Source organism: Sapajus apella, unplaced genomic scaffold (assembly GCF_009761245.1).
Source record: "Sapajus apella isolate SASKATOON/1434 unplaced genomic scaffold, GSC_monkey_1.0 scaffold47, whole genome shotgun sequence".
NCBI lineage: Eukaryota > Metazoa > Chordata > Mammalia > Primates > Cebidae > Sapajus > Sapajus apella.
In genome coordinates, this window is record NW_022436987.1 from 16,822,043 (window position 1) to 16,838,208 (window position 16,166).

At 38.2% G+C, this 16,166-nt stretch overlaps 1 protein-coding gene across 7 annotated transcripts in view; it reads left to right on the plus strand.

The window, feature by feature from the left end:
• The first annotated feature begins 797 nt into the window (after positions 1-797).
• The window catches only part of ANO5 (anoctamin 5), a 94,597-nt gene continuing 79,228 nt past the window's right edge, over positions 798-16,166 (plus strand). For 5 of the 7 annotated variants that reach the window (XM_032240988.1, XM_032240990.1, XM_032240989.1 and 2 more), the window contains exons 1-2: positions 798-1,310; positions 11,605-11,651. In XM_032240988.1, coding sequence (XP_032096879.1) covers positions 1,271-1,310; positions 11,605-11,651 — 87 coding nt within the window. In that variant the 5' untranslated portion in view covers positions 798-1,270. Of the gene's footprint in view, positions 1,311-1,348; positions 1,491-11,604; positions 11,652-16,166 lie in introns of those variants that run through there. The other 2 variants (XM_032240993.1, XM_032240994.1) reach the window with 1 other exon arrangement.

Consider the following 16,166-nt stretch of genomic DNA (forward strand, 5'->3'; position numbering starts at 1 on the left):
CACAACACCCTAGGAGGTGGGTACTATTATCATTCTCCTTTAAATATGTGGAAACTGAAACTTAGAGAAACTTGCCTCACACTATCCAACTCTTAAGGGGCAGAGGTTGACTTTGGAACACAGTCCACAATAGATGACCTTCCCCTACCTGCAGAGGGCAGAGATCCTGCTGGGCGCCCAGGAAGCAGGCAGGGCCAGGAGAAAAGTTAATACCCCCGCTCCAGACGCTATGGGGAAGGGGCTGCTGGAACCTTGAGACTCCAGCTGTGCGCTGGCCTTACATAGGGAGGGGTTCCTTTAAGGGAGGGGGACTTACCCCCACGCGACAAAAAGTAACTCCCCAAGTGGGAGGGGGCTCTCTCCGAGTGGCGCGCAGGGTGGGCTTAGGGCCAAGCGGATCGATGAGGACCCGGCTAACTGGCGGAGGGAGCAACAGGATCCCCTGTGGGGATCGGTGGAGGATTCCGACTGGAGGGAGGCGGCAGCCGTGGGGAACCAGGATTTCTGGTCGTGGGTGGACCTGGTGGGAAGGGCCGTGCGAAGCCTGTTGAGAATGGAGCAGGCCGGCGAACAGGGCCGGGGGTCGGCGGGTCCCGAGGAGAGACCGGAGGCGGCCTGTTCCGAGGACTTGCGGGAGGCAGCGGGCCCGGAGGAGGGTGGGGAGGCGGCCGAGCGGCGACCTGCGGACGGCTGGAGCGGAGAGGAGGGGCCCGGCGTCGAGCCAGCCGGGCCGGGGGGCGGGGAGATGGCGGCCTCAGAGCGTGGGGCGCCGGCTGCTCCTGCGGTCTGGAGGCGGGGAAAGAGGCGGGGAAACCGGGAGGGAGCGAAGGAGAAAGGAAAGCTGCCGGAGGGCAGGAGTGGAAAGGACCCTGGCGAGCGCCGGGAGGAGCGGCGGCTGCGAGACTGGCTGCCGGGCAGGCACAGGGACAGGTACCTGGAGAAGTACTGGGAGGGCGCCCAGGAGCGCTACCGGGAGAGGGTGGTGAAGCGCAGGGCCAAGAGCGCGAAGCAGGTCGGGGAGGACCGGGTCGAGGGGAAGTACCCCCTGGAGAAGAAGCCCCACTGTCTGAGGCATCTAGGGACAGTGGAGACCGAGGAGGAGGAGGAGAAGAAGGCCTGTGGAAGGAAGACCAGCCACTTGGAAGTCCCGCAGCCTCAACTCCGGCGGCCCACAGTCAGATTCAGTATCTACCCAACATCTCCACGCGCGTCTCAGCGGTTCCTCCCCTGCTGCCTCTCGGGCAGCACTGCCATTAACGAGCTGGCGAAGATGGGGGACCCGAATCTCCTCGAAGTGTTGGCGGAGGAAGGTAGGACCACGCCAAAAGGCGTCAAGGGAGAGCCGGGCTGCCTGCCTGCACCCCGCCACTCGCGGCGCAGCGGCCCCAGGGGGACGTTGGCGGCCCTGCAGCCCGAGTCCTAGGGATGTTCACAGCGTGGCGTGCCCAGCGCGAGACCCGGACTGCGGGGCAGAGAGTCCCCCGCCTGGGGTGAGTGGGGTGGGCTTCGGCGCCCCACAGATTTCTCTGCTGCTCTTGCGCGCTAGGGACCTGCGACCTTTGACCCCCATGGTTCGGGAGCACCCTCCTGGCTCCCCTGCAGGCCGGGGAGCTGCAGAGTAATTCAGGGGCGCGAGGCTAGCGCTGCGGTGCTTGGGCCTCCGAACCCAGCCACTGGAAACGAAGGCTCTCCTAAACACAGCAGCAGTGTAGAGTGCCAGACAGCTGTCCCGCGTGTAAGGAGCTGGTCCTTGAGTCTTATTACCTCACTCTCTCTGCTCATTACTAATTATGCTTTGAGATGCTTGTTAATTACAGGAGTAGCAGATCCTAAGATCTATCAGTTTGAGATCTTGAGAGTCATAGGCACTTGGAAAAGCTGCTGCTGCTTTTACACAGCTTTCGTTAAGCCCTTTAATTCCTTTGACAAATATTTACCCGTTGTTTGCCAAAGCCTTTACACCGCGTATGTTCCGTGGGCCTATTTTAATACGCGCATTTTTCTTAAAATGCACATACTATTTTGCTGCTATCTCCAGGACCCCAGTTTCTTCAATGATGCTTTATTTTCATGCCGTGTTTAGTGTTGGATCTAAACATGGAAACAGCTTTCCAAAGTAACAAAAGATCCGATCATTATTACTCTTCAGTTTTCAAAGGCATAGAGAAATACCGTGTGTTATTGCATCCTCCTCGTTCCCTTTTTAAAACAGCTTTATTGAGATATAATATATACACTATAAAATTCACCTATTTGATGTGTTAATTTCGATGTTCCTTAATTACCTGCAGAGTTTTGTAACTATCACCAGAATCTAATTTTAGAACACTTTCATCACCCCAAATAGAAACCTTTTAGGCAGTCACTTCTCATCCTCCCCACTTCCCACCAGTAATCTCTTTATCATCTCTATGGATTTGCCTATTCAAGACCATTCATATAAATAGAATCATACAATTGTGGTCTGTTGTAACTGGCTTCATTCTCTTAGATTGCTTTTGAAGTTAATCCATACTGTAGCTTTTATCAGTGCATCATTCTTATTAATTGCCGAATACTATTCCATTGTGGAGCTATACCCTACCTTATCCATTCATCAGTTGGTAGGATTTGTGTTATTTCCACTTTTTTTGCTTCTATTAATAATGCTGCTATGAACATTAATGTATAAGTTTTCATATGGATATATGCTTTTATTTTCCTTGGGTATATATCTAGGAGTGGAATTGCTGGAATTTTTGTGGTAGCTTTATATTGAACATTTTAAGAAATTGCTGAACTGTTTTCCAGGCATATGCATTTTACCTTCCCATCAATAATGTGTAAGGGTTCCAATTTCTTTGCATGCTCACTAACACTTGTTATTGTCTGTCTTTTTCATTATTTAAAAAAAGCAACTTCTTCACCATCCTAGTGGTTGTAAAGTCGTAACTCAGTATGATTGTGATTATATTTCCCTAGTGATTAATGTGGCAAGTATTTTCTTATACTTATTGGGGCTCACGCGATACTCCCACCTCAGCCTCTGGAGTAACTGGGACAATGGGTGCTACACCACCATTGCCCCACAGGTTACTTTTTTTTTTTTTTTTAAATGAAGATGGATTTCATTCTGTTGCCCAAATTGGTCTTGAATTTCTTAGCTCAGGTGATCCGCCTGACTTGGCCTCCCAAAGTGCTGGGATTACAGGTGCGAGCCACCAAGTCCAGTCACACTATCCCCTTTTTTTTTTTTTTTTTTTTTGAGACGGGAGTTTCGTTCTTGTTACCCAGGCTGGAGTGCAATGGCGCGATCTGGGCTCACCGCAACCTCCGCCTCCTGGGTTCAGGCAATTCTCCTGCCTCAGCCTCCTGAGTAGCTGGGATTACAGGCACACGCCACCATGCCCAGCTAATTTTTTGTAGTTTTAGTAGAGACGGGGTTTCACCGTGTTGACCAGGATGGTCTTGATCTCTTGACCTCGTGATCCACCCACCTCAGCCTCCCAAAGTGCTGGGATTACAGGCGTGAGCCACCGTGCCCGGCCTCTCCCATTTTTTTAAAAAGGGTTTTGTAATCTATTTATGCTTCTCATGTGATCTAAGTTGTGCCTCTGATTAAGGTGGAGATGAGAGAAAAAGATATTGATGAGGAGTACCCTACATTTGATGGCTGAGCCTAATTAGTGCATTTTGCTCAAATTTGCATATCTTGGTATATTCAAAAATCCAAAACCCAGGCAGCAGAGAAGTATAGTATTGATGAGAGCAGGGCCTAAGGAGCAGCATAGTTCAGGCCACTCATATGACTCATATATTTTTAGATGTTTCTTAGCATGTCAGTCGTTTTGCTGGTTTAGTTTTACTGCCAAATATTGAGACCTGGATTCTTATTAGGTATCTTAACCCATTTTTTTTTTTTTTTTTTTTGCTACAAAAGAATACCACAGCCTGGGTAATTTATAAAGAAAATAAGTTTACTTGCCTTTTGGTTCTGGAGGCTAGAAGGTCCAAGAGCATGGTACTGGCATCTGACATGGACCTTTGTGCTGCTTCTTAACATGTTGGAAGTTCAAGGAAGTGCATGAGACCAAGAGATAAATGTGTCCAAACTTATTCTTTCATTAGTAACCTGATTCTGATGTAACTAACCCATTCCCATGAGAATGACATGAATCTTTTCATGAGGATCGAGCCCTCATGACTTAATCACGTCTTCAAGGCTCTACCTCCTAATACCATTACAATGACAACAATGACAGTTAAATTCCAACATGAGTTTTGGAGGGATATTCAAACCATAGCACTAGGGTGTATGAAAAGTGCATAGTTATGAGAGTGTTTCTTTTCCCCAATGGACATTCCTTTAGATTTTTAGAACTCTACTTCCAGATACATTTTCTCTTGGAGTTAAATGACACTTATGAAAACAAACGTGTTGGCTGAAGAAGGCTGAAAAATTGAGGTTCCAGAGCATCAATTTTTAGTAACTACTTCTGTTTCTATATTTTAAAATATAAGCAGACTTTTTACATTTACCCATATAGATAAGCCTGGATTTTGTATGTGCTTTCTAAATCACCTTTAAAGACTGAATGTGAGAGTTTGTAAGACTTACCGTAAGAAAGGCAATGTACCATTTTGCCTTTTAGGCATAATGGATAGTTACAAGATTTATTACATCTCTATTTTTTTCATAATTAAACACATAAGCAAATCAGTGATCTTCAGTTGGCTAATTTTCTAATATCTTCTAATTTTAAAAATGAAATTCTAATGGCAGAAGGTAATAGAACATTTAATTAGTTACATAAACACTGCAAGTAAAATGTCAATATGCCTGGAATTTAACTTTTTTTTTTTTTCTTTACAAGGTCTTACTCTGTTACCCAGGCTGGAGTGCAGTGGTGTAATCATAGCTCACCATAGCCTCGAGAAATGTTCATTCTTTAGCTGATTTATGATACAGTTAGTATAGCAAAGGCAGTTTGAGAGTTTAGCATTGGAAAAGCCCATTAAAAGTTGAATAAGTTGTTTGTATCTTTATAGCTACGTTAAGCATTGTGTTCAACTAAGCCACCTGTCCTTTAGTAATGTTAATATTTGATTTCAGATATTTTATTTTATACTGCTAGTAAGAGTGTAAACTGAGAAGACCAGTTGGTAAATACAAGTGCTATTTTTGGGCTGTGGATTTGCTGGAGTGTGTATTCTTAGTAATGTGCTTTCAGTGAAAACTCAAGACTCAGTCTTTCAGCTGGCTTTACTTTTGTCACATATTTGATAATTCTCCATATTATATTGTCATATATTTGATAATTCTCCAAATCTTTCATATGCCTGGATTATAGCCTGCAGGAAGAGTATAGTCATATTCATTCATTTTGGAGGAAGTTGAAGGAATAGCAATAAGCTGACAGAGTTGTTGGCTTCAGGTCCCACCTCTTCAGTCAGGCCTCTGTTTTGACAGACGTTTGGTGATTGTGCATAGTTATAGCATCTTTATACTCTGTGATGGAGTGTGAAAGTGTCTGAGTCTATGGCCTGTGTGAACATTTAATTGTGTGTGTGCATGCATGTGAGAGAGCTAGCAAGCAGTAAGTGCAGGGGTGAGAGGGCACATGGTGTGTCAGGAGATACATCTATTCTCTTGAATGTCCCAGTGTTTCAGAAAAGGATGCAGTTGACAAAATGTGTCCCTGTTGGTTCTCTGGAGCTTACAGTCTTGTGGAGGGATTGGGCTAGGTGTCCAGAGATGGCCGCATTCAAAGTGATATGGAGCAGGTGGAAGGCCAACCCAGGGGACAGTTGAGGACTTAGGCAAGGCCTGAAGGGAGGAGATCTAGGCTGATATAATGTGAAAAATAAGCAAGAGTTAGAAAGGGAAGAAAACAGGTGTTAGTTCTAGAGAAAGGAAGCTGTAATTTTAAAGATTAAAGTGTGAAAGCAGAACTAGTAACGATACAAGGTAATCTGGAGGATTCATCTTGTCCCTTTTCCATATTCTCAAATAAATGCATTGCATCAAATTTTAATAGCAGTTTGAAAATATTTTTTCTCCTAATTGTTTTATGTTAAATGGAGCAGAAATAATTAGAAAAAAAGAGGGCCTAGTGTTTGCAATTTTTCAACTGTCTTTTTGTAAAAATAGAATTGTAAAACTCTTTAAACCTAGCTTAAGGTTTGCGCTTGTTTGATTGTTCTGTGATTGTAACTATATTTTCTTTGATGCATCATTCTTTGGCATAATAGTGATGGTTTTTGTCCTTAAAAGAGAAAAGGCTCCCAAAATCAATGTCAACTATCACATCTTGAGACAAAGCTCTTACTTAGAAAACTATTCTTTATCTATTCATTATAAAGCCATGCTAACTTGGTCTCCTTTTCATTTACATATCCAATGAGAGATGATCAGAATCAACTGAGTTTTGAGCTATATGTTTAGGCATTAATCATGGGTAAAACTCATTGATGGTAAAACTGTATGATGTTTAATATTTTTAAATCATATCTCTTTACATTCTTATCATTTACATGAGAAATCCTGCACTCAGAAAGTTAAGTGGTATAGCTATAGTTGGTTAGTTTTCATGTTTTGCTTAGAGTAAAATATTTTAAGAGCAGATCCTGCCACACAAAGATCTGAATATGAAAGGAATTATTTCAAATTTATTCCAATACTCTGAAATGTAGACCAAAGAATTTACAGCAGTTTTGAAGCTTAATATTAGAATAGAATAATAACAATATCAACAAGAATAACATTCATTTACCTCCTGCATGCCAAGTACCTGCATTATCTATTTAGGTTTGCACAAACATGAGATAGACATCCCATTTATGATAGTTGAGAGCTTTGAATTTATGTCATACTCTTGTGATAGAGGCTAGGAAATGTTTTATTTGCTTGAGTATATTAACACAGCATATAATTAGGGTTTTATTAGCAAAGAATAAGGAGGAGGAAAAATAATTGTTAGTACTCTGTAGCCTCTGTTGTATCAGTCACCCATCATTAACAGACTTTTCTATTTTATTAAATGGCATCTTCTCAAATTTCCTACATCTAGGAATCTTCTGTTTCATCTTATCATATTTTTTATGAAAATTGGTATATTTTCTAAAACAAAATAAATTTAGTGATGAGTGCATTGTTTTACTTTAAAAAAATCTCTTTAATCTCTGGCCTGCTAAAATATAATGCAGATATTTTCATATCTGCATTTACATTCACTCTGTTGTGATGTGTTGTATTCTGATTGAAGTGTATAAAGAAAATCTGGCTTCTTACAGATATATAGTTGAAAAGGGAGGATAATTTTAAAGAGTTTTCATACAATTATGGATGTTCTTCTCTGATTTTCCCCCAAATTAAATGAATAATAGGTTCTTTACAGTTAGATGTAATGTAGAATTTGAAACCATTGAAATGAATTTTCTGTCACTGCTTCATTAAAATCTATTGTTCTGTCTTGCACTTTGGTTTTGTAACATCATGTATTGCTTATCTGGAAAACAGTTGTCTACTAAATTATACAGTTCTTCCAAATGTTGATATATATCATTATAAAATACTGAAGCGATGCTAACATCATCACTGATCTTATCAGGAATGCCTTGGGGATCTGTTAAGGTCACAGTGAAAGACACAAATTTACAAAAATTATTTCATTTGCAGCTCAAGTCTTATCCTTGGTAATAAATACTGTCAGGTGTTTTCAATGAAGTGATAGAGTCATGTCATTAATTTTTGAGATAGTATCTGATAAATAGTCAAGTCTACATGACTCTATATGTTTTCCAGCCAAACTTTCAACTAAATTGGTGTTTGATGAAAAATTTAGCTACTTTAGTTGCAATTTAAAGTACTTTTTCATGAGGCAACGATGGTACTTTGGAATGCAGCATCAGCTCTTCCTGCATTCTTACTGTTTCTTTATAGATTATTAAAAATTTGTGTGTTCAGGGTCAATATTTTCTAAAATTCATAAGCTTTAGTGTTTATCAAGGACATTTTTAGGTTGAACTAGATTTTTGTTTCTTTTTTGTACTGACAGTGCATGATGGTAGACAATATAATGACTAATAGTATAGTCTGGTGTTATGGCCTTAATTCATATGATGGCAACAGTAGTTTAATCCCATTGTTTTTACATCATTGGTGCAAATGTCAACAGAACGAAAAAGACAAATACAGTTTTAATATTATTATAAAAGTAAAAAATATGTAAATTTGACACATACAAAAAGTAAAATAAATTATATCTTGACAGGGGTTGGCAGATAGTACTTTAAAAATTGCTGACATAGGATTTGAATTTTCACCTAGAAGGAGAAGTTGTGTGGGTGTGTTATGTATGTGTTTGAGTTCAATTGTCTCTCAGTATCCACAAGGAATTGGTTTCAGGATCTCCCACTGGCACCAAAATCCTAGGACGCTCAAGTCACTTATATAAAATGGCATAATATTTGCATGTAACCTATGCACATCCTCGCATATACTTTAAATCATTGCTAGATTACTTATAATATGTAATACAAAGGAAATGCTGTGTAAATATCTGTTATAGCTCTTTGCACAGGGCCAGTACATGGCAAGTTATCAATATATTTTGGCTTATCATTTGCAGCCACAGTAGTAGATGAACTTGGCTCCCTTGCTGGCTTGCTCATTCAATTTTTCAATAAATATTTTTATCAAGCCATCTTTCATTTGCCAATCAGTACGCTAAAAGAACAAAATCAGACATTGTGCTCACTTTTCAGGATAAAAAGATTTTATCACTTTTAGGGATAAAAAGATATTAATCAAAAAGCACACATATTCATGTAAAATTTAAACCCTGACAAGTGCCATCAAGTAGAGATACATCAGATGCTTCGAACTAGTCAGATAAGTGAGAGAAGGCTTCCCAGGAGAGAAAATGACTTTCAAGCTGATATCTGAAGGATGTGAAGAATTACCCAGGGCAAGGTAGCGGGTGAGAGAGTCTGTTATTCCCATTTGTGCTCTTACAAGAGAGTACTACAGACTGAGTAGTTTCTAAACAATAGAAGTTGATTTTGTCCATGTTCTGGAAGCTGGGAAGTCCAAGACGGGACCACATCTGGTGAGCCCCTTCTTGCTGTGTCATAACATGGTGGAAGGCATCACTTGTTGAGAGAATCTGCGCGCTACATGTGACAGGGCCTAACTTTGTTTCATCACAAATCCATTCTTGCAGTTACAGATCCATTCCTGTGATAATAGCACTAATTCATTTATGAGGGCAGAACACTCATGACCTAATCCCCTCTCAACATTGTTGCATTGCAGGTTGTTTCCAACACAAAACTTTGGGGAGCACATTCAATCTATGGCAGAGAGCATTCCTTGCAGAGGAATAATTGTGTGTTAAGGCCCCACAAAGAAGAATGGAACTGAAGAAGATATAAGGGTCTGAAGGGAGACTAGTGGGCCAGACTTAAGAGCTCAAAAGGGTGAGGTTGGAGAGGTAGTTTAGTTTTACTTAATTTTAAAGAGTTTTTCTATTTGCCAAAGGCAAAGAACTTATATCGAGAATGGCCCCATTTTATACTAGCAAAGCTATGAACCATAAATCTGCTTTTTGAAAGAAAATAAAATTATAAATATAATAAAGGTTTCTTACAAACCAGTATTTATTTTTACATACAGTCTTGTTTTAAGATAAACTTCTGTATCTCTATGTACAGATCAAAAACCAAAATGTTCCTCTGTGGAAAACTTTGGACCTTATCCAGTAGTTGACCTATAATGGCTGAATTTCTGTTGAGTGTAAATTTATGTATATAATGGGTTTAAATTTTTAAGAGAATAACTGAGTGATTTTTGTAATCTGTGAAAATGAATTGCACTATCATACTTGGGTTGTGAAAAAACTATACAAATGGTAGATTTATTTTTTTTATATTTTTGGGTTTTATGCTATTGCTTTATTATTTTTTACTTATAAAAACAAGCATTTGTTTCTCACAGTTCTGGATGATATGAAGTCTAAGATCAAGGTGCTGAACTCAGTGTCTGGTGAAGGCTTGTTTCCTGCCTCATAAGGGCATCTTCTTACTGTGTCTTCATGATGGAAGAGGGAAGGCAGCTCTCTGGGATCTCTTTAATAAGGGCTCTAATCCCATTCATAATGGTTCTGCACCATGAGCACACTCAGGCCACAGCACCTGAAATACTCGGTGTTCTTTGGCTTTGTAGACACATCATTCTGATTTCTGCCTTCATCTTCATAATGCCTTCCTCTGTGCCTGTTTCCTCTTCTGTTCCTAGAAGGGCATCCATAATTGGATTTAGAGCCCACCTTAAATCCAGGATAACTTCATTTCCAGATCCTTAACTAATTACATCTGTAAAGGCTGTATTTCCAAATTAGGTTTCAGCCTAAGGTTTCAGATGGACATGAATTTGTGTGTGGGACAGACATTAGTCAACCCCTACAATGGTTCAATATCAAGTTTCAATATAACGAGGTATCTTGTTCTGGCTCTCTGTCCAGTTTCATTCACTGTTTTTTTATTCTATTTCTAAAATTATAGTCAAACTTAAAGTGCTAACATTTTATACCATTCCCATTGTGACATTTTCTCCAAAAAAATTTTACATAGGAAGTTTGTGACTTAAATATTTCTTTTTTCCCCCCATTTATTTATTTTATTGCATTTTAGGTTTTGGGGTACATGTGAAGAACATGCAAGATTGTTGCATAGGTACACATGTGGCAGTGTGATTTGCTGCCTTCATCCCCAATCACCTACATCTGGCATCTCTCCCCTTGCTATCTCTCCCCTACTCCCCACCCTCCACCGTCCCTCCCCTATTTCCCCGCAACTGACCCCAGTGTGTAGTACTCCCCTCCCTGTGTCCATGTGTTCTCATTGTTCAACACCCACCTATGAGTGAGAACATGCGATGTTTGATCTTCTGCTCTTCTGTCAGTTTGCTGAGAATGCTGGTTTCCATGTTAGGGCTTTTTCAAATTGGAATCACTAGAAAATTTCATTTCTATATTTAGAACTGAAATAATTTCATTTCTATATTTAACAATTTTTTGCATCACAAACTTATTTGAGCTTGTATTTTAGTGCAAATGACTACATGTATAACCATTACAAAGCTATCCCTGTGTAGGGAAAGTACTTTGGCCTATTTAGAAACTGGTAGTACTCTGATAGTGTTCTACTTGCAACCTGTCTGGTTTGATTTCAGGAAAACAAGCTGAGAGAATATTAAATCTCATATGATGAGAACTAAGAGATATCAATGGATACTCTATTGGATATTTCCCTCTTAGTGGTTTTATTGTTATGGATTGGTAACTGCATTGATCAAAGTAAAGCTTATTTCTCAGTAATTGAGATTGTATTCTACACATCAGTGTTTTATGCTTTTCCCATTATAGACAGTTTTAGGTAAGACTTCTTTTGGAGTCTATTTTAAACAACTTAGCTCCAGAATAGTCTTGTGTCTTTTCTTCTAGTATTTTTTTCTTTGAGTTTTTTTAATTCATTGAATTCCTATTTTATCTTTAGGCAGACTTTTGAACATATTCTGATCATCTGGCTAATTTAACATGTTTTTCTCTTTCTTATTTAATTTAGGGAAAATAGCCCACAAAGACATAGACTACTCTTTCCAAATGAGTGAGGTAAGTTAAATATATATGTATTAGCTTCCTTATAAATCAGAATAAAAAAATCAAGATAAGGTTAACTAAGTCTTTGTACTTAATTACTTATAATACATTCTATTTTGTCCTCTTATTCATTTTTTAGTAGCTAAAGCAAGATCCATGTTCCATGCAGATTTAATATTGGATCTTTTCTAGATGTTATAAAGGAACAAACAGATGTTTGAATTTGTTTTGAGGCTCTGTTTGAAATAAACTCAGATATGCTGAGCATTGATATATGAGATACTAGTATTTGGCTTAACATTTTGCTATAATGTAATGCAAGCGTAGTCTATGGTAGCTTATTATTTTACAGTTATTAGTATATGATTAGTGCTTATTTATGACTCTACTGGGGTTCAAGCTGAATTGTATAAACACATTAGATAGAACAATAAATTAAATACAACTCGTAAAAATTCAGAATTATTTTAACCAAAGGCCTTCTTATATTAATTGTCCAAAAATACAAACAATTTATATTGGCTCTATAATGAATATAAGCATGTTAAAGGCATTTCAATGAAATAATTTTTCTGATAGGCTCTAGTTGATACAGAATCCTATGTGTAGCTCTCACAGAGGTAGATATCCTTGAATGGTTTCAGGATGTCTAGACAGATGTAAACAGGGTTTTAAAAAATTTCCAGGAATGACTGAAATTCCTGCTTGGACAACACATCCTTCTAGAATAGGTTGGCTATGTGCTAGTTGGCTGAATAAGCTCATTAAGATTCTCAGAAGTTATAGAGTTCCTTTAAAAGTTCAGTGACCCACTAGTCAGAATGGCTATTGTTAAAAAATCAAAAAATAACAGATGCTGGTGAAGCTGTGGAGAAAAAGGATTGTTTATACACTGTTGTTGGGAATGTAAATTATTTCAGGCATTGTGGAAAATGGTGTGGCAATTCCTCAAATACCTAAAGATAAAAATACCATTTGACACAGAAATCCCATTACTGGGTATATGCCAAAGGAATGCATTATTCTTTTATAAAGACACAGGCATGTGTATGTTCATTACAGCACTGTTCACAAAAGCAAAGGCATGGAGTCAACCTAAATGCCCATCAATGACAGATTGGATAAAGGAAATATGATACATATATATTATGGAATACTATGCAGCCATAAAAAACAATGAGATCATGTCCTTGGCAGAAACATGGATGGAGTTGGAGGCCCATTATCTTTAGCAAATTAATACAGGAACTGAAAACCAAATACCACAGATTCTAACTTATAATTGGGAGCTAAATTAATAGATCACACAGATACATAGAGGGGAACATCACACACTGGGGCCTTTTGGAGGATGGAGGATGGAGGGTGGGAGGAGACAGAAGATCAGGAAAAACAACTAGTGGGTATTGGGCTTAATACCTGGAGGATGAAGTAATCTGTACAACAAGCCCTCATGACACAAGTTTACGTATGCAACACATCTGCACTTGTATCCCTGAACTTAAAATAAAAGTTAAAAAAGAAATAAAAGTTCAGTGACCTAAATGGTGAGGGAAATAATATAAGAACCAGGGGGAACTATGAAGATCACATAGGACAGCGATTTTATAGTGTTTGCAGATCAATATATAAAAAGGAATGAGAATGTACACGAAGAATTTCTGAAAATTGTAGACTCTTGGGCTCAAGCTGAGACTGCTAAATCAGTATCTTTGGGAATAACCTCAGGGGGCATGACTATAAAAAAAAGTACTCCAGGTGACTCCTATTGCCACTAAAGATGAAAACCACTGTCATAAAGAAATGTTGCCACAACTACAGTGAAATCGTGTGGCACAGAATACATATTTATTGAGTGAGTGGGTGAGTAAAGACAATTATTTGGAAATAATGTATACGAAACATTAAAGTTTTCATGTCTTGGAGTGGACTGAGGAAAGATTCATTTCATAAGATTGATCCAGCTTAAATGATGGCAAATATGTTGTCATTTTCAGTTTGCTTATATTGGCATAATAATAATGTGCTCCTCACAGATCTTTAGATGTATGATCATGTTAACTTCAATTACAGTACATGTTTTTTGCTTCTGTACATCTTTCACATTTATGTATATTCCAGGAATAAGCTTCTAGAACACAAAAAGAATTTCATCAGGTCATATGTACGCTGATTCTTACCTATTTGTACGTTTCGAGAACAATGGTTAGTGCATTCTTGACTTCAAGCTCAGGTTTTCACTTGAAACAATTTTCCTCAAATTTTAAGGCTTCATGTTTTAGCTTGCCAAATTGAGAAATTTATTTAATTAAATTTAAATTATAAACATTTCAAATATATAACTTCTAGGCTTGTTTGTTTGCTTGTTTGCTTTTAATTTTGCTTTATAAGAAAGCAAGTGACAGGTCTGGATTCATTCTGAGAAGAATAGCACTGTCATACCAAATTCCTATTAGACTCAACCTATAGTTAGGTTTAGCATGTCTTTTTCAATATAAAGGACTTTGGAGTAAAACTGACATCTCTCTGAAGCAAAAACAAAAATTGGCTGTTAATGTTTAGAATTATTAAGTAGATATATTATTATTGAATTAATTAGTTCAAAAGTGAATGCAGCTCTTGCTTCCAGAAAGCTGGAGCAGAGGAAGTTTTCCCTATTCTTTTTGCTACCTATGGCTGAAACTCCTGGAAAATAAAACAGAAATATCGACATAGGGAATAAACAGAAAACAAAAAAGATAAAATGGCAGAGTTAATTCCTAATACATCAAGAATTTCATAAAATGTAAATGGTCTAAGCACACCAATTAGAAGGCAGATTTGCAAAGTAGAGCAAAAACATGATAAATGCATCAAAAACCTATGTTATAACAAATCTATGCAAACATTAACTATAATAAAGGAGTGCTACATTAATATATGTAAAGTATACTTTAGAGAAAATAAAATTACCAGGGCATAGTGGGACATTACATAATGATAAAGGATCTATCCAACAAGACACATAGCAGTATTAAAGGTGCATACAAAAAAATAACAGTATCATAATATGTTAATCAAAAACTAAGAGTAAAGAAAGAAGTAATATACAAAATCTATAAATATAATTGTATACATTAGTATCCCTATAAATGGAACAACTAAATAGAAAACCAGCAAGGACATGGACAAACTCAACATCATCAACCAATAGGATATTACTGACATTTGTAGACTACTCCACCTAACAACAGCAGAATACACATTTATTTCAAATGATGATAAAATGTATACAGTATTAGTTTGTTTTTACCCTGTTATAAAGAACTGTCTGAGACTGGTAAATTTATGAAAAAAAGGAATTTAATGGACTCACAGTTCCAGAGGTCTAACAGGAAGCATGATTGGAAGGCCTCAGGAAACTTATGACAATTATGGCAGATGGTAAAAGGGAAGCAAGCATATTAGCCAGGCATGGTGATGGTACCTGTAATCCCAGTTACTTGGGAGGCTGAGGCAGGAGAATCTCTTGAACCCAGGAGGCAGAGGTTGCAGTGGGCCAAGATCGCACCAGTGCACTCTAGCCTGGGTAACACAAGTGAAACTGGGTCTCAAGCAAGCAGTGAGCCGAGATCGCACCATTGCACTCCAGCTGGGGCAACACAAGTGAAACTCTGTCACAAACAAAACAAAACAAAACAAAACAGAAAGAGAGAGAGAGAGAGAGAGAAGAAAGAAAGAAAAAGAAGGAAAGAAAGAAAGAAGGAAAGAAAGAAAGAGAAGGAAAGAAAGAAAGAAAGAAAGAAAGAAAGAAAGAAAGAAAGAAAGAAGAAAGAAAGAAAGAAAGAAAGAAAGAAAGAAAGAAAGAAAGAAAGAAAGAAAGAAAGAAAAAAGAAAAGAAAGAGCAAAACAAGCCCAAAGCAGGTAGAAGAAGGAAATAATAAAAGCAATTGAAACCAGAAAGTATTAGAGAAAATCATTGAAAGCAAAGGCTCTTTCTTCGGAAAGATATATAAAACTGACAAACTTCTAGCCAGACTGGCAGAAATTGGGTTGGGCTGGGACATATATGACAAATATCAGAAATAAAACAGGATATATCAATATGGATTCTGTAGATATCAAAAAGATAATAAAGGAGTACTACTAACAATTCTACACACATAAATTTGACAACTAAGATGAAATGGACCTATTCATCAAGAAGCACAAACTATAATCCACTCAATATTAAAACAATAATTTGAATAGTGCTGTAACTACTAATTAAACTAATGCATAATTTAAAATTCCCCTAAAAGACATCTCCAAGCTTAAATGGTTTCATTGGAGAATTCTACCAAATGTTTAAAGGAGAATTAGCATCAATTTTATACAATCTCTTCCAGAAAGTAGAAGAGAAACAAACACTTTCTCAATTGATGTCAGAGGCCTACATTACTTTGGTACCAAAAGAGACAGTTAAAAAATGAAAATAAATTCAGTAATATAAAAATAATTATGCACCATGACCAGGTGGGGTTTACTCTAGTCATGCAAGACTCTATT